The sequence below is a fragment of the Acipenser ruthenus genome, chromosome 9 (assembly GCF_902713425.1).
Source record: "Acipenser ruthenus chromosome 9, fAciRut3.2 maternal haplotype, whole genome shotgun sequence".
Taxonomy (NCBI): Eukaryota; Metazoa; Chordata; class Actinopteri; order Acipenseriformes; family Acipenseridae; genus Acipenser; species Acipenser ruthenus.
In genome coordinates, this window is record NC_081197.1 from 2,201,418 (window position 1) to 2,221,948 (window position 20,531).

A 20,531-nucleotide genomic window follows, 5' to 3' on the forward strand; every position below is an offset into this window, starting at 1 on the left:
TGTCTTCCACAAAGCACCGTGCAGATGCTGTTCTCAAATCCGAGGTAAATCACATCTTAATGAGTAAGCCAGAATAACCAAGGGGCTTCGAGGGGCTGGGGCTGAAGAAGGGTTCCAGTCAGGCCTCATAGGGGTGTATATGGGTTTTATATCATTGCAATTAGATTGGCCAATCAGTGGTCATTATAGTGACACTGAGCAAAAGCAAATACAGAGATATATAAATATAAAATACATGAATACTATTTTAATATCCATTATGCCCCATTTTCTAGCCATTAAAGTGCACTTCTTGCAGAGCAGTGGTGCATATTAAAGATTGAAAAGAAAAGCGATTGCAGAGGCTAGCCCGTTCTCAGCACCTAATCCTGGCTAATCACTGGTTAAGTGGTCATTATCCAGCTCTAATGTGATCTTCCTCAAAAACAAAACAATAAATAAACTGGCCTAAATAAAAAAAACACACACGCTCAGGGATGGGGTTAATCCCTGTGTTTCAATTCCAGCTCCATTTTTAAATAAATTCTCAATTCCAAATCCCATTCCCTTTTAATCAATTAGGACTACTCTCACATTGGCAATAAATGACTTAAAATTGAAGTGCTTGTTTGTCAATTAAATCAGCTTCAAATGAAAGCAGCTGAACGATGAATGATTATGTCTCTAAAATATCAATTCTAATTCATTCGAAGGGAATTGATTTTAAAAAGGAATCGGAAATGGAATTGACCCCCCCCCCCCTGCACCTGCTATTTGAATAGCCCTTCTCTCTCTCTCTCTCTCTGTGTATAATAAAGACTGTGTGCCGACTCAAGGTCTCACAGGTCAGACCCCTCCCTGCACCTGCTATTTGAATAGCCCTTCTCTCTCTCTCTCTGTGTGTATAATAAAGACTGTGTGCTGACTCAAGGTCTCACAGGTCAGACCCCTCCCTGCACCTGCTATTTGAATAGCCCTTCTCTCTGTGTATAATACAGACTGTGTGCTGACTCACAGTCTCACATGTCAGGCACCGGGTCTCGTTGGTGAGGGTCCCCTGGAAGATCTCGTGCACCCAGGTGGGATCGGGCAGGCTGTTGTTGTTCTCGCTGTCCAGGCTGCCGTTGGGCAGACGTCCGTTCTGCTTCTCCTGCTTCTTCTCCTCCTGCAGGATGTCTGCAATGGTGTTCAGCAGGTAGTTGAGGAACTCGTGGGCATCCTGCTGCATGTAGTTATCAAACAGCTCTGGAGAAGGAAGCACAGCATGGGGCAGGTCAGGGGCAATGCCTAACCTGTCTCAGGGGGGCAGCACACCGGCACCACCACTCTCACTGCTCAATCCCCTGGCTGCACCGGTCGCAAGAGAAGGAAAGTTTTGACAGGATATGTACAGCTATGGCCAAAAGTTTTGCATCACCCTATAGAATTGCCTCAAAGGTCAAATGAAACTTGCTGAATAATGTTATGCCAACATATTGAATTACATACCACTTTGCAGTTTTCAATAGTACTTAAGGAAAAACTGACAGAAATGGAAAAATGAGACATTTTGAAATCTTAGCCTCAACCTAAGGCTGTAAAAGTATAAAACAGAACTATATACTCTAAATGGCTATCGCATTTTTGAGAAGCGTCACCCTTTAGAATATCTTGATGCACTGTACTGTATACCACTGTACCCCGATGCAGGATGTTAAAATAGAGTGTAAAACTCAAACACAGAGCAAAGTGGGTTTGTTTGATTTTTAAATGAAAAAAATGTAAAAAAAAAGTTTGACATTTACAGCAACAGATACAAAAGTCTGAATCACTTAAAATACCCAATCCTATTGTCAATTTAAAAACATCAACAAACTTTTCAGACTATCACCGCTCCCTCCAGAACACTATTCAAAATACCAGGTGGAAACAAAAAGGTTACAACAACTAAATCCAAGTTTACAACTAGACAGCCCTTTCTATGAAGCTGCCAGACAATGGAATTGGAACACAGTAACCAGTGCAATGATCCACAGAGTTCCTATTTCAAACCTGGGGACCTTCACTGAAAAGTAAAGAAAAAATACTAAAACCACCGCATTTACAAAACACATCGGTGTTTTAATGGCTCCTCGTGAAACTTGCCGGAAAATGGAAAGCCACGGTAAACCTGAAAGCCTGCAAGACGCAGAGTAAATTCCAGATGACAGATTAGCTCTCCCCCTGGCAATCCAGAGTTACCACTGCTTTTTTGTTTAAATGAAAGGGGTCTTGACAGGGTTTCTTCAAGAGATGATGAAAAGACAGCTCCACACTAACAGGGGCAACGTTATCCCAGCTGGTAAAAACAGCCTTATTTTCCAGTGAATCACATTAGTAATAGTAACAGGACATCTGTGCCAGTTTCTTACACTACATGCCAGGACTGAACAGCATTCCTCATTCTATTCAAATCATGAGCCAGACTTTTCCACTGCGAGCCCCACTCACGCTAGGTAGATACAGGGGGATGTGCTTCCATAACCCACAGGGACATCGTCCTGCAGCGAATAGAAACCACATACCACGAACGAGCATTCAATATTGTGTTAATACCACATATCTAAAATAAACAGCAATACAATGTGTAATTAAAAAAAACAATAATAATAACAATAATAATAACAATAATAACAATAATAATTTAATTCAGGGATTATTTTACCTGGCAGATCTGTACTTTGATTTTCAACAGACAGTGTGCTTCGACGCAGATTCATTTCGAACCCTGTTTATGGCCTCTTCGCAAACTGTCTTTTTTAGCTAGAACCTGGAGCTCAGTGTGTCAATTTCAGCAGCACACCACTGGATTGGAATGTGAGCAGAGACACATTTGAAACTAGTCCCGGTAAGCATGGTATTGCACTTACTGTAAGTGGAATAACAGAAATGTATCCCACGCTAGATACACCCACTCTAGTGGTGTAAATATCAACAGATAGATAGATTAGGTGGGGCTGACAGAATTCACAATGCCATGTAAACCTACGTACTCTTTGACAGACAGTTTCGGACACATGTTTTAATATGCCTGCGTGCGAGTGGGGAGATGCTGAATACAGCTCCTATGTGTTCAGTTGCCCCTTGTTGTGATGATCAGAATGTACAGTATGTACTGCATGTACTTTAATTACACAAACAGAAGTGTTATGTACAGTTCTGTGCTCCAGTCCAGACTACCACGCTGTGATTTATAATTGCAGTGCTTTGTGCGTCTTTATGACAAAGAAAAAAATAACAAACAAAAAGAAGCGATGATGCTTTGAGTGGGCTGCTTGTCTTTTTGTCTTGAACTTTGCTTTACTGTGGGAAAAACATAAAAGATATGTGCCCTTGAGTTAGTCACAGAAAAGACTGTTCTTCTTCTTGGTAGATTTAAACCATGTGTATAAATCATGCTTGTTTGTATCATAGGGAACAGGTCAAAGTTAGATTTTAAATGTAAAAAGTTGCGCTTTCCCAATGGTTTATTTGCAGTTGAAAATGAATGGGGAGGGTGCAGGGCAGATTTACATAGACTACCCTCACAGTTCTGCAGTGAAGTGGAGTGGAGCAGAGTGCCCTGCAATGGAACTCCCTCAGAGTTCTGAGGTTCTAATGTACGTTTCTTCGTGTTTGATCAGAGGTAGCCACGAACACTTCTAAACCTTGCATCTAAATAACAAACAGATGAAAAGCTGATGGCGACGTGTTTAATCTGCCAAGTAGATGTGGTTTAAATGTTTAGAAACCTTTATCACTGACATTCTGAGAGCGAGATCTACACTCTCAGTGACATTACAAGTGTAGTTGATGCTAATAGACCCACACTGTCAGATACATTAGAAGTGTAGTTGCTGCTAACAGATTCCAATGGGGATGAGACTTATACAGCTTTGTACTGTATGCATTCCAGAAGAGAACATGCAAACCACCACTCCACTCCACTCCACTCCACTCCACTCCACTCCACTCCACTCCACTCCACTCCACTCCACTCCACTCCACTCCACTCCACTCCACTCCACTCCACGCTGTTGCTCCTCCTGTGGAAAGTGCAAGCTCACCGTTCTCCTTGCGCAGTCGGGTGATAAACTTCTTGGGGGGGATGACTCCCACCTTCTTCTTCTGCGTGGCAATGCTGTGGAACAGGTCCGAGAGGCAGGTCAGCAGGTTCTCCTTCTTGCGCGGCTGGCTCTTGTACCCCAGCACCTTCTCGCGGAACGGACGGCAGAAATAGAGTGCCTGGAGGACAGAGTTGCAGTAGCAGGTATTTCCAAACTGCAGGGAAGCAGAAAAACAAGCAAGAACGTGAGAACACAGCAAACTCGTACAATAAAGCAGTAATACTCACGAATCCAGGGACGGCAATAAGACTCCCATTGCATAGCAATGTGATCCAGTCCTGGTTTTACTATGAGTTTAATAAGACACATCTGAGCTTGTTACCGATACACTGGGGCTAATCAAGTTCGCAGTAAAACCTGGAATGGTTGAAACTGCTATGCAGAAGGAGTGTTATTCCCATCCCTGTGAATCACTAGATAGGATCAGTGTGCTAACAGTCTAGAGGTATTACTGCATTCCATGTGTCCTCTTCATCTCACTAGCTATCCTGGCTATGTGGAAAACTGTTTTTGCGACAGAGTTTGCATGACTGTAAATTTAGAAAGGAATGTGAAAAGTTTAAATAGAACATGTGTGGGAAGAATAAAGTCCTTTAAAAATTCTGATTCCAAAAAACAAATTAACATACTGGGGTAGAGAGACCATCAAAGCACTGGTACTGAAAGCTTTTCATTTCTTTTTTAATCATCTAATTGTGGAGGCCAAACTGCCCCCTTTTTTCTACAACACATTGTGTTTCCTGGTAATTACGTCCTAGAAAACAGCAGCTCAAAATATACACATCACTTTCTACACTCCCGTACACCCAATGAACTGTCTTAAAAAAGGTCAAAGCTAATGAAATCATTCCATTATTCTTCCTGGTCGTGCCCTTCCGTTCGCTATGTAGGTGTTAAATGTATTGCATCTGGCATCATAATACAGCTATGGCCAAAGGTTTTGCATCCCCCTATAGAACTAATTTTGCTTCATAAAGCTGAATGAAACCCTGCTGAATAAAGTTACATTAACATATTGAATTACATTCTGTTTTGTTGTTTTCCATATACAGAATGAAAAACCATTTTAAAGCTAGTGTCCCTTCACACTAAAATATTACTAGGTGTCTGTGAACGACATCCTGATCAGATCACAGCCTTCTACAGCACGGACAATCAAACCCCTACCAGTCGGCTGTCTCCTAGTGGGTTATACTGTACTTACATTGACTAAACCAAAATAGTGCTCATTGACTGGGAACTGTTCCGGACCAATCTCTTTTTCCAGAGTGGAGGCATTGGCGCCCTGGAAAACAAAAGAGAGAGAGAGAGGGAGAGGGATGGGGAGAGGGGAGGGCGGAGAGAGCGAGAGAGGGGAGAAGGAAAGAGAGATGGTTAGTCTTGCAGTTGTGGATTACATACATTCCAACACTCAAGCAGAAGACATACCGTACACCGGATTATATTTTAAAAACACGGTAATAAAAGACATCTCAAAACTTCTGCCATTCTCACCACTGTACTGGAGCTGCATATGCTCTTTATATAGTGAAGCGCCTGGTTAAGCATGTCTGGAACTGAATAGATACTGTAGTGGCGCGTCCTGGGTCAATCACCCGCTGCCACACACTGCTGCAGAAAGCATGTCCTTCTTCCATTTACAGCAATCGCAGGCAGGTGACAGGGCCCGAGCAGCTCCGGGAGCCACCTTCTTCTCACACACTGTTTTAAATAAAAGTCTGTCTGCAGCTACAGTGATCGTGTGGAAACAGAAAACAGCAGGGGTGCTGTTATGTACAGTAGACACAACCCTGGAGAAATGCCGTGCCGCTTCACTAATGATCCGGGAGATCAACAGTCCTGTACAAAATATCACAGGTTTAGAAACAGAGACGTCAGCGATATGCATAGGAAACAGAAACAGCATCTGTAAGCAGAACGAGCGCTATTTAAAAACATCAGGGACGGAAATAAGACTCCTGTTGCATAGCGGTTTCACCTATTCCAGGTTTTACTACGAGCTTGATTAGCCACAGCATATAGGTAACACGCTCAGGTATGTCTTATTAAACTATTAGTAAAACCAATAATGGATCAAACTGCTATGTAATGGGAGTCTTACTTCCATCCCTGTTAATGATCTAAACTGCAGCTGATCTTAATAACGTCACCCTTTATTTCTACATGAAAGTTCAATGGAATGTCTTTAGCTGCTGTCCCAACACCTATTACGTGATTTTTGCCATTTTTCTCACTGCAATATACCTGCTTGTTTGTAATTTCTCTGCAAGAGAAACCAAAACTAAATCTTCTCATAAATAATAAGCACGTTTTTTTTTATATAATTGTACAGGACTGAGAAATTCCAATTGAATAAAAAACAAAACAACTAAACCACCTTCAAGAAGATGTCTTCGGACAGCTTTCAGATAGCGCTTACAGGAAAAGCTCTACGTTCCTCGGAGTTTAAGTTTTCACCATCCAAGCTGAGGATGAGGTAACTGAACTCTCATGGGGGAGAAAAAAAAAAAGACGTGAAGGACTGCTGTGCTGTAAGTAGCTCATCTTGGGTTGTCTGTCGGGGGACTGTACTATAAAATAACATTTGCTTACTAAGGTGGGTGTACATTAGTTTGTGTTACATGCTGGATTGAGGCTGCAGTCTCTTCGGGGGTGTCATGTACAGAGGCAGAGTTGCACGTTTCTTTCTTTATTTTTTGAGCAGGGGTAGAATAAAAATACCTTTCTGTTTCTTCATTCAGAGCGTTGTTTATTTCGAGGATGGCATCTATTAAAAAGCTGATATCTGAGAGGTGTTAATTCGAGGGCGGAGTTAATTCGAAGTAATATGGTATTTATTCTTATCGAGTTTGGCGCTTACTAATATAAAGGCACTTTGGCTGGCCTAGCCTAAGGTATGTAACGTCTATGGCAGGCAACTGAACACAAGGTGTCAAAACACCTTGCACAGACTTACACAGACTTCTGAAAACAATGCAAATAAAACACACCTTTCACACACACAGACGTCTAAAAACAATGTAAATAAAACCCAATACTGGAGTTGTTGTAATAAGAAGCAGTCATTGCAAACCTCATCAAAACATCAGGGGGCAGGAACACTGGCACAGAGCAGCGATACAAGTTTTGAAACACAATGACCATGGCTTCCATTTCCCTCCAGCCAAGCTGTGACACAACCTGAATACAGAGAGCCTCCAAACTGTGTCTGTCATATCCTAGACGTTCTGCACGTCCCATCAGAACCAGCTGGGACTGGACCCTGCTCAGAACAGTGACAATACTGAGCAGTAGCGGGCAGGATCTGTACCATACTAAAAGATGCACTTGTCTAGTCTGTTTTACATCTCTAATATGTTCGTACACTTCCAGTTTGATTTGTTCAGCTGCTGTTAGTGTGCATTACATTACAATAGTGTGATTCAAATGGGTCCTTTAGGACTGCCACAGATTAGCAGTACATCATCCAGCACATTATCTTACCAGAGCTGCCCTGCCTCCCTGTGATTCCAGTACATTATCTTACCAGTGCTGCACTGCACTGCCTCCCTGTGATTCCAGTACATTATCTTACCAGTGCTGCCCTGCCTCCCTGTGATTCCAGTACATTATCTTACCAGCGCTGCACTGCCCTGCCTCCCTGTGATTCCAGTACATTATCTTACCAGTGCTGCCCTGCCTCCCTGATTCCAGTACATTATCTTACCAGCGCTGCACTGCCTCCCTGTGATTCCAGTACATTATCTTACCAGCACTGCACTGCCTCCCTGTGATTCCAGTACATTATCTTACCAGCGCTGCACTGCCTCCCTGTGATTACAGTACATTATCTTACCAGCGCTGCACTGCAATGCCTCCCTGTGATTCCAGTACATTATCTTACCAGTGCTGCACTGCCTCCCTGTGATTCCAGTACATTATCTTACCAGCGCTGCACTGCCCTGCCTCCCTGTGATTCCAGTACATTATCTTACCAGTGCTGCACTGCCTCCCTGTGATTCCAGTACATTATCTTACCAGCACATTCTAGCCAATGCAACTACACAGCAATTCAATTTCTCTGCAAAAAAAAGTTAACAAAGTGCAAATATTTTCATGCGACAGGATTTAGCAAATGTTTTTCAGGTCTTTATTTTACACATGCACCGATTCTGACCACCTGAATCTGTGTCAAACTCCAGCTGGTGAACTGGATAACTGCAATGAATTTACTCCAGACTTTCATCACAGACTACTAACCTCCTACAGTCCGCTGGGATTGCATTTTGTTGTAACCCATTATACTGCTGATTTCATACCAATATGTGTGCGCTGCTTTCAAAGCTTGTCCTGTCAGTGCAGGTCTGCCCTCTGCTTCACTGCACACTGCAGAATGCACGCTGCATGCTTTCTCTCGGACACAATGTACTGTATTGTATTGTAATTCTGAACATGATAGCAAGCGAAGTAGCAACAACAAACCAGCTGCCTGCCCCAATGAGTTCAAATTGGAACGCATGTCGTATAATTGTGCAAATAGATGCACCTATTAGAAACTCACCTACAGTACAGGGCTTAAATACGGTCAATTTTACCAACCCAGCTTACCATGCTGTTGTAAAGTAATGCACTTTGATAAAAATCTCAGACCTTGTGTCTTGCATTTGCACTCATCTTCACCCACACAGGCGATTACAACAGTTTAGCACAAATCTTTCCTAAGATAAGGGTAGGAAGTCCTTGATCCGTGCAAATCGGAGTGTGTGAAACCAGCAGATCATATTATAATACAACAACCAAGCACAAATGCAATACATTTAGCTGTATGGCAGTACATGTGACCAACGTAATCTCTGTGCTGGTTCAAGACTTAAGCACTAGGATGTTGACTCCAAGAACTCAGCACAGTGGAGCCACAAAAGGCTACAGCTTTTCATACTGTACCAATATTAAAATGAAGAAAAGCCACATGCATGCATTTACCAGGAGTGCAAACCTACTGATGCATTTGAATTGAGAACAAAGTGCAGCAGACAGGAAAATAGCATCTTTCAAACATCACTGAAGACTGGCTGGTTCACATTTATGAGGCTGCACAGCTGTGAGCTCAGAACAGCAGCGTGAAGGCACTCCACTGTGATACCATATTACTGTCAGAACAGCAGCGTGAAGGCACTCCACTGTGATCCCATATTACTGTCAGAACAGCAGCGTGAAGGCACTCCACTGGGATCCCATATTACTGTCAGAACAGCAGCGTGAAGGCACTCCACTGGGATCCCATATTACTGTCAGAACAGCAGCGTGAAGGCACTCCACTGGGATCCCATATTACTGTCAGAACAGCCGCATGAAGGCACTCCACTGGGATCCCATATTACTGTCAGAACAGCAGCGTGCAGGCACTCCACTGGGATCCCATATTACTGTCAGAACAGCAGCGTGAAGGCACTCCACTGTGGTCCCATATTACAGTCAGAACAGCAGCGTGAAGGCACTCCACTGGGATCCCATATTACTGTCAGAACAGCAGCGTGAAGGCACTCCACTGGGATCCCATATTACTGTCAGAACAGCCCCTGATATTAACAAAGCGCACGCTGTCTGTGTGTAGATAAAGCAGTGGTGGGGCAGAGTGCTCGGTTTCTCTGGAAAGAAACTATTCCGGAACCCAGGTAAGCAGATAAACAAAAGCCTCAACAGAAAATCAGCACAGAGAAACGAGAGCCGGATAAACACAAAAAGAGAAGAATGCCAGTCTGTCTGGAATCTACAAGAAAACAAGCCTTTCACTCACTAATCTTAAGAGCCAAGCTTTCATCACATTATACACCACAAGAACGGGCCAAGGGAGGAAAACTTGTCAACTAGGCAAATTAGTCATTGTCCCGTTTAATTGATGACTTTAATAGGCCACACATGCAATTAATTTAAAAATAGTAAGAGAAAAGGAACACAGACACAAATGGTAAAATGCAGGAGACTTTTAGAAGTTGTTTAAGATGCCTACTTAAAGCACAAAGTGGTCTAACATTTTCACACGAGTGCCTATTGTTTGTATATCACCCCCACCCCACCTCTCTGCTCCTCCTGCACTAGAAGACTGGCTCTACCTCCTCTACACTCCCCTGCCTCCACAGCCCGCTCCTTCTCCACCCTCGTCCCGCAGTGGTGGAATGACCTTCCTACAGATGTCAGGACTGCCCAGTCCCTGACCACCTTCTGGCACCTCCTCAAGACTCACCTCTTCAGACAGCACCTGTAGAACTCCTCTTTTTTGCCCTCTGGACACTTATCACTCTTCCTTAAATGCACTTTACTTGCTCTTATCTGCCCCCTATTTTACTGCATTTAATCCTGTACTTTAGAGTACTGTAATCTGTCAAGTGTTATTTAATCTGTAATATTTTGTACTTAATTATATCCTGATGTAACTATCACTGACACTTATCTGCTCCGTTATTGAATCGTATTTTGTCATACTTGTACTTGCTAGAACCAAAGTCATTGTATTTATCTTGCTCTTATTTGTATTATTACTTGTACTGTGATTCTTGAAATGTATTTTTGTTTACGACTGTAAGTCGCCCTGGATAAGGGCGTCTGCTAAGAAATAAATAATAATAATATCACCGATTACTGACAGGAAATTGAAATTTTCACACCCAGAGGTTTTCATGTAGGTAGGTATATAAAGGATATCAACCATACATCTTGAGGTGTTCTTATAAATGTGCACACGACTGTAGCAAAAAAAAAAAAAAAAAAAAACACATTTGAAAGTAGTTTTGGGCACAAAATAAATATATTTTTCATTGACCATTTTTTCCCCCATTGCTTTTTTATAAGGCGAAAAATGGCCTCCCTTTTAAGAAGTCATCATGCAACAAAGAAAACGCATCATCTCCTAGCCTCATATGAGGTCATCATGCAACAAAAGCAACACACCATCTCCTAGCCTCATATGAGGTCATCATGCAACAAAGAAAACACACCATCTCCTAGCCTCATATGAGGTCATCATGCAACAAAGAAAACACAGCATCTCCTAGCCTCATATGAGGTCATCATGCATTTGTATCTTCACATGTCCACATATTAAACTAAAAATAAGAGTTTTTAATCTGTCCCCATAGGAGGTCGCCATGCATGAAAGGGTTAAAATGCTGTTTTTTTTTTTTAATTATTAAAGCGATTTCTCCTACAGGAAGCAAAAGAAAGAAGGGAACCTGTATCCTACACAGAGCCGAACAGAAGAAGCCAGAGGATTCCTATCCAGGCGCGCTGAATGAAGCTGTGGAGGTCATTCGTGTGTTAGGGAATGCGTGCCGAGAGAGGTCAGGTTGACTGATGGAAGTCTGGTTGATCGGGCTGGCTATACTTGTGGGATCATATTTCCATAAACTGAACCAGCTTTGCACTGTCTTCCTGAACAGAGCGGATACTGCAGTCCTCAAGTGCCTACCCCTGTGTTCTCATGAGAGACAACCAGTCCCCTCCTAGCTAAGACCTATGGGCTGGGATCAGGAATACACAGAGACTGCAGGTAAATCCTTGAAAGGAGTGACCTGGAAGCTGGGAGTGGAATTGTGGACTGACTTTAGAAAGAGTCCAGTCCTGAAGCGTGTAACGGTCATGGTCAGGTCTCCCCAATTCCGTTCTGTGGAACTGGCCATCGTCCTGCCCACGAGACAGCTTAGACCTGCAAGATGTAGCCCTAACTCCCAGCTGGGGAGTGCTGTCTCTGGCTGCTGGGAATAAACATGTTCTAGCTGTCTTTTATGTTAATGCTTGTTAAGAGTACTTGCCGGCTGTCTGCATTCTATGAATACTTAAAAAAAATAAAATAAATAAAAACCTAATGACTGCTAGACTTTCTCAATGTCTTATATTATTACTACCACTACATATTCTACCCGTGTTTTATTTACATACAAACGCTGTGTTTTGGGTTCGGCGGGCGGTGTGCGTAACCTGTCCTTGTTAGAAGTTCCAGTCTGATAATAATTGTGAAGCGGTCCCTTACAGTACTCCAGGCTTGGGGCATCACTGCAAGTGAAAACATGTTCCTCGAAACTTCAGCATGCACAAGTAAGAGCAATGGACTCAGAGGCACATGGTGTTCTGAAACAAACACAGAGGAGCGCAGCTTGTCATGCAAATGTAGCGCTCTCTGTAGCAATCTGTGCACATTGTGCATTCATCATGGACCGGAAGAGAGCAGAACTCAAGAGCACCTGATGTGAGCTTTTTGTCAATCATCTTCAGTTGTTACAAACACCCTGCAAAGTTTACAGGAACTCCAGACGTTTACCTTTGCTGTGTGTCGTGTTGCCCGTTGATATGTTAAACACACAGGCGACTCTTTTCACATTTATAATCACGCATCACAGGGTCACAAATGAACTGGGCAATACATTTCTCATCATTTAGTCGGGAGCCCTCGCTATGTCTTCTAAGGATGGCAGTGTATTCAGATCACACCCCTCCAACAATGCCACTCACTTCAATCACAGCGCCAGAAGAAAGCAAGAAATATATTGGAAAAAAATGCTGCGATATGGACAAGAGGGGGTTCTGGAACGCTTTGAGACAACGCTGAAGACCACATGCATTTGAAACATAACAGCAAAAAAATGACTACTGTAGTTTTAGGAAGGAAGGAGCAGATCGTTCTTGAAACAGTTTTATAAATTTCATTGCACTCTGAAAACGTGCCTTTTTCCCTACGGCTTCTGAAGAGGGTATACAAGTTTGAGTTTCGTGGTAGGAAGCAATCTCCCCACTACTCCCACTGTTCCACCTGTTTCTCAGACCTCGATTAGATAACCTTATAATAACTATGAGAAAGCAAGCAGAGCAGACACACGCTTCGGCTTGCAGAGCCTTCTTCAGTGCCAGGGTTTAGATTCGGATAGTTTTTCCTTAGATTCCTGAGAGCGCATTTTGAAGTCACAGATGGAAGCACTAACCTTTGACTACCTAATGTTAAAGTTAGCCCAGTAATGTTCTTAATCAGTGGGGGTCTGTGTGACACACCAGCCCGAAACAGTTCATCTCCAGCCTAAATAGTTGTTGTTACTTTTATACATTCTATTTATAACAACATGTGCAAAATAATGTATTTATTTGTTAGCAAGGTCTTGTAAATTAAAAAGCTAGACTTCATTTTAAAACTCTATATCCGTAAACCAAAATATGCACGCGTAGAAATACGCAGAAGTGGGCGGGGCGACCGCAGACAGTGTTCATTTAATTTAATTTAATGTATTGGGGGGCGGGTGACAATTAGCAACACATTAAATAAATTCAATGAGCCAACGGAAAAGACCGAGGCAGAGTGTGCTCATTAATGTTATCCCCGTGTGTGTGTGTTTAATTGTAACCGCTGTCAGTACTGTACAGCCCAGCGCTGCACACATACACTCCATGCAGATGGTCACCGTATGTCTTAATATTATAATGGTTAATTATATCTGCAAGGCGTGTGTTCGGTATTCCACAGCGTGATTTCTTTGACGTGACCTTTAGCTGTAAACCGCTACCGGTGTTGTGCAACGCTACCTGAACTCTCTATAGTCTTTGCAGGTTTGGTTATTGCAAAATAAATGTTCTCAACAGGTTTTGAAATGACACCGGCGGGAGTTATTTATTTTCCACATTTTATTTGTTATTATTATTATTATTATTATTTTAAATCTTTGCTTGGGCTGTTTTTAACTGTCATGAAACAGAATTAGGCCTGAAAAAAACATCCAGGCAATTGTGGGTTGAAATTAAAGTGAAGAAGCGAGCCTGTCTGACTCAGAGTACTACGAGAGCAAGGAGGACGGAGGGGTGCGTGAGAAAAAAAGACCTTTCGTGCACGGCTTGTTAATCACACATTACTACCGGAGAAAAGAAAAAGCAAGAAATTCGCTACTGCGTTTAGCTATCAATACACACACGCACACGCACACACACACACATACATATATTTATTTATATATATATATAACAAAGTATTATTATTAGCAAAGAATGCTTACCATGGTACAAATGGAGGCGATTTTGGAAAGTGTCATTAGAATTTCCATCCGCCTAGCGCCATCTTCCAACCAATCACAGGGAGCAAAGGGATCAAAGTGTAGTGTTAATCAACACGGAGCACGGGAGCAGACAGCGTGAGTACCGGGTTCTAAAGCCGCTAACAAACACAGCCTTGCGTTCGAGTTCTGCTGGTACTGCTCAGCTCAGTTGTACTGTGTATAAACCATATGCAACTAGATGGAGAAGAAAAGTTGTTGTTGTCGTTTTCTCGGTCCACAACGATTAAACGATTCCACACACGAGTTGTATAACCAGTCAAAAACAGTTCGCAGAGAAACGCCAACTGCACACAGCCAGAGAGCAGTACATGCACTTCTCTTCCTGAGTCAGCTGCGGTCACGTCGTATAGGTGCTTCCCTCCGGGGTCCTAGACAGAGCCGGTTCAGGTGCATGCATACAAGTCGACTGCTCATCAGCAGACGCATGGAATTGTTAGAGCTGCTTCCAAATTCGATCCATTCCAAACGTCATCACTTTAACTACAGCTGTTCGGAATGGTTATTTGCCAGTAAATATTGGAGACTTTCTGACACAATTTAAATAGTTAAGCAGTTATATCATTGTAATTAACTGAATGAATCATTGGAGGGGTCATGGTGGGGAATACAGCATTTTACAAAGAGCTGATTCTATGATGATGAAATAATAACAATAATAATAATAATAATAATAATAATAATAATAATAATAATGTAAACTAGACTGAACCATGTATTTCCCATTGCTGCCAATTCAAACTATCATGGCCGTGCTGTTGCTTGCTGTGCTGTATAGATTATGATGATTGCACTCATTATTTATAATAATAATAATCACACCTGACCTATAGAATATTATTTCTGTAATAGCTCTTATACAAGTTTCCCCCAGTCATTTTGCAGTGTCCCATGTTTTGTTCCCCAGTGGTTATGCTATGCATTTAGTACCCATGGCTTGCCAGGTTTTTAAATATGCTTTATCTCTCTGGGCTTTGCAATGCTTTCAATACTTGTCTTTGCTCTGACGGTGGTGAAATGGAAGCAGTCTGTTACATGTCTTTGTGTAAAATCGTTGTTGTTATTAATGGTTAATACAATGTAGATGGAATCAAGTACCTCTGTAAACACAGCCAGCTGACAGCATTGTTCCATTTCCACTGTGACGTCATGCAACTGCAGTGTAACCCAGCTAATTCAATGCAGTGTGTTCTCAGGTTAGCTGCACAGAGTATTAAAACAAACCCCAATGCTAATCCTAACACAGACCCATTAAAGGAATATTGTATTCCCCTTTGAACATCTGCTGATCTGTGTATCTGTGCATTATCCTGCTGTATCCGTTCTTAATCATCATTTATTTATCCATTATTTGATTTATTTATTTAATGCATTCTGCACTCATCACGGGTATTTGGCATATTTAATGTCACCAGCATATTCTAACTTTCACAGATGGGGATAAGACTCCTATTGCAGAGCAGTTTCACCCATTCCAGGGTTTAATACAAGTACGATTAGCCATAGTGAATATAGGTAAAAAGCTCAGGTGTGTCTAATTAAACTCGTAATAAAACCAGGAATGGATCAAACTGCTATGCAATGGGACACTTATTTCTATCCCTGACTGTCTGCGCAAAGAGCATGATTAATGGCCTTTAAAAGAAGTCACGATATGGTGTGTTGATGCGGTAAACTTACTTTCTAATCACCCTATATATATTTGAATTGTTCCACAGACAATACGTCAGAAAGATCAACATTACATCATACTCTTTGAAACAACGCACGAAGTCACATGGAACACGTGATCAGTTTCTTAAGGGTCCTTCAGACATTTAAATTATAAATCATAAAGACGCGCATTCACACTACTATTTTAAGAAAATATCGGAGAATGTACTAGAGGTAAATCGATTAAAAGCGAAAATGTTTTTTTTTTATTTTAGTTTTTTTTTCATTCAGGCACTAGCTTAGTCTTCCTTAGCTCACATGTAAGGCGGAGCATGGGGTCCTGAGCTTTCTCTTTCCGCCAGACCCGCCATCTTGCAAGCAAGCAGGGGTAGGCTGAGCTCTTGTTTCATGTTAAAAATATTCAATAAAAAGCTGTTTTACTGCTTTACAGGCCTGCAGAGTTTATCAAGGAGGCGTTGAAGTTCGCGATATACGCGTTTAAAATGTTTAAACAGGTCGGATGGCCGTGAATAATGTGTTTTTGTCCGTCTGTGGTGTGCTCCTAAAGCTGCAGCATGGTAGCGCTGGAGGGCCCTGTCGCACACAGTCACCACTTGGTTAATGTAAAGAGAGATCTAATAACGCTTTTAACATTGCGAAACACAGTGTAAAATATAGCTGTTAATACATTGTGATGCCGTCTGGGTTACACGGGTTTGCCTGCAGAAGTCGGTAGGTTTAGTTAAAGCTTGAGTTATACAGCGTGTCTGCACCGGACTGTATTGTATTTGTGTCGGTCTAGCCGCATTGTGTAGGTATTGTAGTATGAAGTAAAAAATGCTAATCTGAACATGTAGATTTAACCCAAGTTCGTTATATATATATATATATATAATATACACTCTACAGTCAGCGGCAGTAATTTAAAACGAAAAAGCACCACACGGTAATCCTTTTTAAAGTACAACTTGAATTGTGTTAAGTTTACACCACGTACATGGTACTGAAGGCACACTGTGTGTACCATTGTTCCACGTCTTTTACTACATTTCACGTCTCGTACGACTAGTGTGATCAAGAGCGTGGTTATGTGGTAATCTGTGGCTTGCACGCTCGCCATCACTTGGTAATGTGTCGGGGTTGGTTCTCTCCAGCAGCAAATAACTACGTGCTCATGTAAAATGATGGGTGGAATAAAATGCAATGTGTTTCTGTTAGGAGTGGTGGTTTATCAAGCATATGCAAACCTTGACATGTTTCCTACCATTTTGTCTTGCAGTAAACAGGCAAAATGACGAACACCAGGGGTAAGAGGAGGGGGACGAGGTACATGTTCTCCAGGCCCTTCCGCAAGCATGGTAAGGACTTTACTTTTGAGTTCGAGTTGCAGGACAGTCGTGTATTGGAGTAGAGCAGGACAGGAGTGAAAGCGACGCTGGTAGCTGGGGCTTGATGAGGATTGTCGCCTGTGATTGACAGTTTTGACAAAACAAGCTTATTTCTCTGACATTGAAAGCCGCACAGGCCTACGTTTTATACAGATGTATAGATCCAGCAAATATAATGCATTGTTCTAAATGAAGGCAGCTGATCTGAAAATAGAATGGACAGAGTTGTTCTAAAGTGTTTTCATTGTCCATTGGCTTCAGTGTTCTTGCAGACTCTGTCACCATATGCATACAGAAATGTCATCCAATCTGATATGATGATGTTTGATTTAAATGATGGCCTTACAGGTTGTAATGGATATTGATTCAATACATTTTTACAGGGCCTGTTCCACTGTCCACTTACATGCGCATCTACAAGAAAGGAGATATCGTTGATATTAAGGTATGTTGTCTGTATACAAACCCTGCCATGTGGTTTCTCCTAGATGTATTATGGCTTGATGTGTAAATTAGTTTTCTTTACGTTCTTGGAGGGAGAAGATTACTTTGGGTTAAATCGACTCCATTGAAAGAGCTGAGCAGAATCTGCTGATGTGTCCGTTCTTGTATATTAGACTGAGCTAGGGCTTGTGGTGACTGTCTTCTATGATTGCCTTTTGACAAAACAACCCAGATTGTAATGTGGACTCTTTGGTTGCAGTTTGTTGAAACTTGATTTGTTTGGTTTCAGGGCATGGGAACTATTCAAAAGGGCATGCCCCACAAGTGCTACCATGGCAAGACTGGTAGGATTTACAATGTCACCCAGCATGCTGTAGGCATCATTGTCAACAAGCAGATCAAGTGAGTATGCATTTGTACCTGTAACCGCCCGCTGAATGAAGTGTGCTTGTGCATACTGTGTTTTAAAGTCTTTCTTACTGCAGTAATTGCACATCTCTACACGAGGGTGCAGTGGGTTCTAGTTCTGCCACAGATATTTCATATCTTTTGTAGCATGACTAGTTATTCGTAATGACCATGGTAATTCTAAACTGTAGATCCTGTTGTAAAAAGCTTGTGTTAGATTTCTGATATGTCCAAGTATGGGAGGTGATGCAGTTGGTGCATGTAAGTACTATTCCTTGTAGGTAAGATGTGCTTTGAAAGTTAGCTTCTCTTGGAAATCTGTTCATTGTGGAACTCAAGCCAGTCCGTCCAGTCTCTCCTCCCCCCCCCTTTTCACTTTGCCAGTTGGACAACTTTCATGTCCTCTTTGGTCATTCAAGGGGGGTATAACAAAAATCCTTTTAAAACCCAAGCAAATTCCTTTTTAATTTAGCTTGGATCCTGTCAAAGGAGACACGAGGGTGTGAGCAGCCGCTGGAGAGCTGTAGCAATTAAAGTTTTTCCTGTTCTACTGGTGCTTCAGCCTGCCCTGAGGTCAAGTCATACACTTGCGAAATACTTGGGCATTAAATGTGAGGCTTTATGAATATTCTGATCAGAGTACTACTGGTTCTAAACTTCCTGGAAGATTTGAAGAAGCAGCTCTTGAGTGGTATTCAATTCACACAGCTGCCTGGGTAGAATGAATTCTCGTAATGTAAGCGCTTATGTTAAAATGTGTAGATCTAAATATAAAGTTGTGTTTGCAGAGGGAAGATCCTTGCCAAGAGAATCAATGTGCGTATCGAGCACATCAAGCACTCGAAGAGCAGAGACAGCTTCCTGCAGCGCGTGAAGGCCAACGAGAAGAAGAAGATCGAGGCTAAGAAGAACGGCACCTGGGTTGACCTGAAACGCCAGGTATGATCAAAAACTAAGCACTCTAAATGACTACATGCTGCAATGCAATATTATTAAATACACTGTCATTCAGATAGTAGCCGCTACTGCTGTACACCTGCAGGGTGTCCACAGCAGTATCCCTATAGCTGTTGCTCAACTATTTACTCCTACAATTGCTTCACAGGAGCACAATTCACCGACAATGAGAGCAAAGCCAGTCTGGACTCTAAACCCTGTGGACTTGTTGAGGTTTAAGGCACTTTTAGGCTGAGTGTACTATGCTGCTTGGGTTAGGTTAGCACTGCTCCAGACTTCATCTGTGTGGAGTAGTGCGGAACTCTTGATTCATGAGAAGCTTCTTAGCCTGGGAAGTTCTAGCAAACTACTTTCATTAAGTGCAGTACTTGCGTTAGAAATCTCCCTCAGTAAACTCTTTTCTGTGTGCATTTCAGGAATATCCCCGCATGTGTAGATGTGTGAATTGCTGTTGATAAGAGGAGGTGGGGTTCTTGCTCCTAAGCCTTTCTTTTCTCTTGCAGCCTGCAGCTCCAAGTGAGGCCCACTTCGTCAGCACCAAGGGCAATGTACCGCAACTTCTGGAGCCCATCCCATACGAGTTCATGGCGTAAAGCATGGTCAAGCCAAAATAAAGTCCTGTTTTCAACAAACATCTCTGTCTGTGTTGCTAACTTATTCCTAGATTTCCTAGCATAGGCACTGCACACTAGCGGATGAGCTTTCCATACATTCTCAGCATGAGGCTCAAGACAAGGGAGTGCCAAGGAGAATGAGAGTGATGCAACCAGGATTGGGGTCAAATCAGATTCCAATTCCTTTGAAAGAATTAGAATGTGTATGTTGGAGACATTAATTGTGTTCAACTGCTTTTGTTGTGAAGCCAATTTAGTGGACCAACAGTGATTTTAATTTGTTACATGTGAGAATACATTGATTGCAAGTTTGGTCAGTGATGTGTTGTAATTGATTACCAGGGAGTGGGAATTGATTTTACAAAGGAATTGAAATCCTGGAAGTGAACCCTGGATGGGATGGGCAGTGAGGCTGGGTACAGCTAAACCGGTCTTTATTGCTTCCTGCAGATACCAGCCAATAAACCCCTGAATCCTGTGACTGGAGTGTAGGTGGTGGAAGTTTGTATTTCATTTGGGAGGGATCTGTCAGTTACTGTCCAAGTGTCTTCTGTAATCAGGCCTTTTGACCTATGACAGGAAGTAACTATCATTTTATAATTAAGTGGAGGGACTAGTTTTCTAACACTAAGAGATTTATTTGAAATATTTATAATTATACATTTCAAAAGGCTTGGAAAGGATGAGGTTCAGCAAGTTGATTTCGAATGGAAGGTGGTGGGGTAGATTAACAGGAAAGGTTGCATGCTCAGTGCAGTAAAAACAAAGCTAGTGCTTCACTGGAGGCCAATTCAACTTCCATTATTGGCACTAAGATGAGGGCTTTTAGAAATGCAGGTTGAAGAAGAGGGTTTTAAAACAAAAATGATGAAGACAATGAATTATTCGAAAGACATCGGG

The 20,531-nt window shown here is 42.1% G+C and overlaps 2 protein-coding genes and 1 non-coding gene across 3 annotated transcripts in view; 2 read left to right on the top strand and 1 right to left on the bottom strand.

Annotated features, from left to right (window-relative positions):
- Positions 1-14,608, bottom strand: part of LOC117972794 (ubiquitin carboxyl-terminal hydrolase 12-A) — a 21,830-nt gene extending 7,222 nt beyond the window's left edge. Inside the window, exons 1-4 of the mRNA XM_059030689.1 lie at positions 14,111-14,608; positions 5,308-5,388; positions 4,044-4,257; positions 995-1,224 (exon numbers count right to left, since the gene is read on the bottom strand). Coding sequence (XP_058886672.1) covers positions 995-1,224; positions 4,044-4,257; positions 5,308-5,388; positions 14,111-14,158 — 573 coding nt within the window. The 5' untranslated portion in view covers positions 14,159-14,608. The remainder of the gene's footprint in view (positions 1-994; positions 1,225-4,043; positions 4,258-5,307; positions 5,389-14,110) is intronic.
- Positions 14,609-16,079: 1,471 nt separating this feature from the next.
- Positions 16,080-19,649, top strand: LOC117406883 (large ribosomal subunit protein eL21). The gene is made up of 6 exons (XM_059030690.1): positions 16,080-16,208; positions 17,100-17,178; positions 17,592-17,653; positions 17,942-18,054; positions 18,849-18,999; positions 19,521-19,649. Exons 2-6 carry the CDS (start codon positions 17,112-17,114, stop codon positions 19,608-19,610), a joined length of 483 nt encoding a protein of 160 aa, XP_058886673.1. The 5' UTR covers positions 16,080-16,208; positions 17,100-17,111; the 3' UTR covers positions 19,611-19,649.
- Positions 18,423-18,558, top strand: LOC117407546 (small nucleolar RNA SNORA27). The gene has a single exon (XR_004545071.3). It is a non-coding gene; the product is annotated as a small nucleolar RNA SNORA27 (small nucleolar RNA).
- Positions 19,650-20,531: the final 882 nt, after the last annotated feature.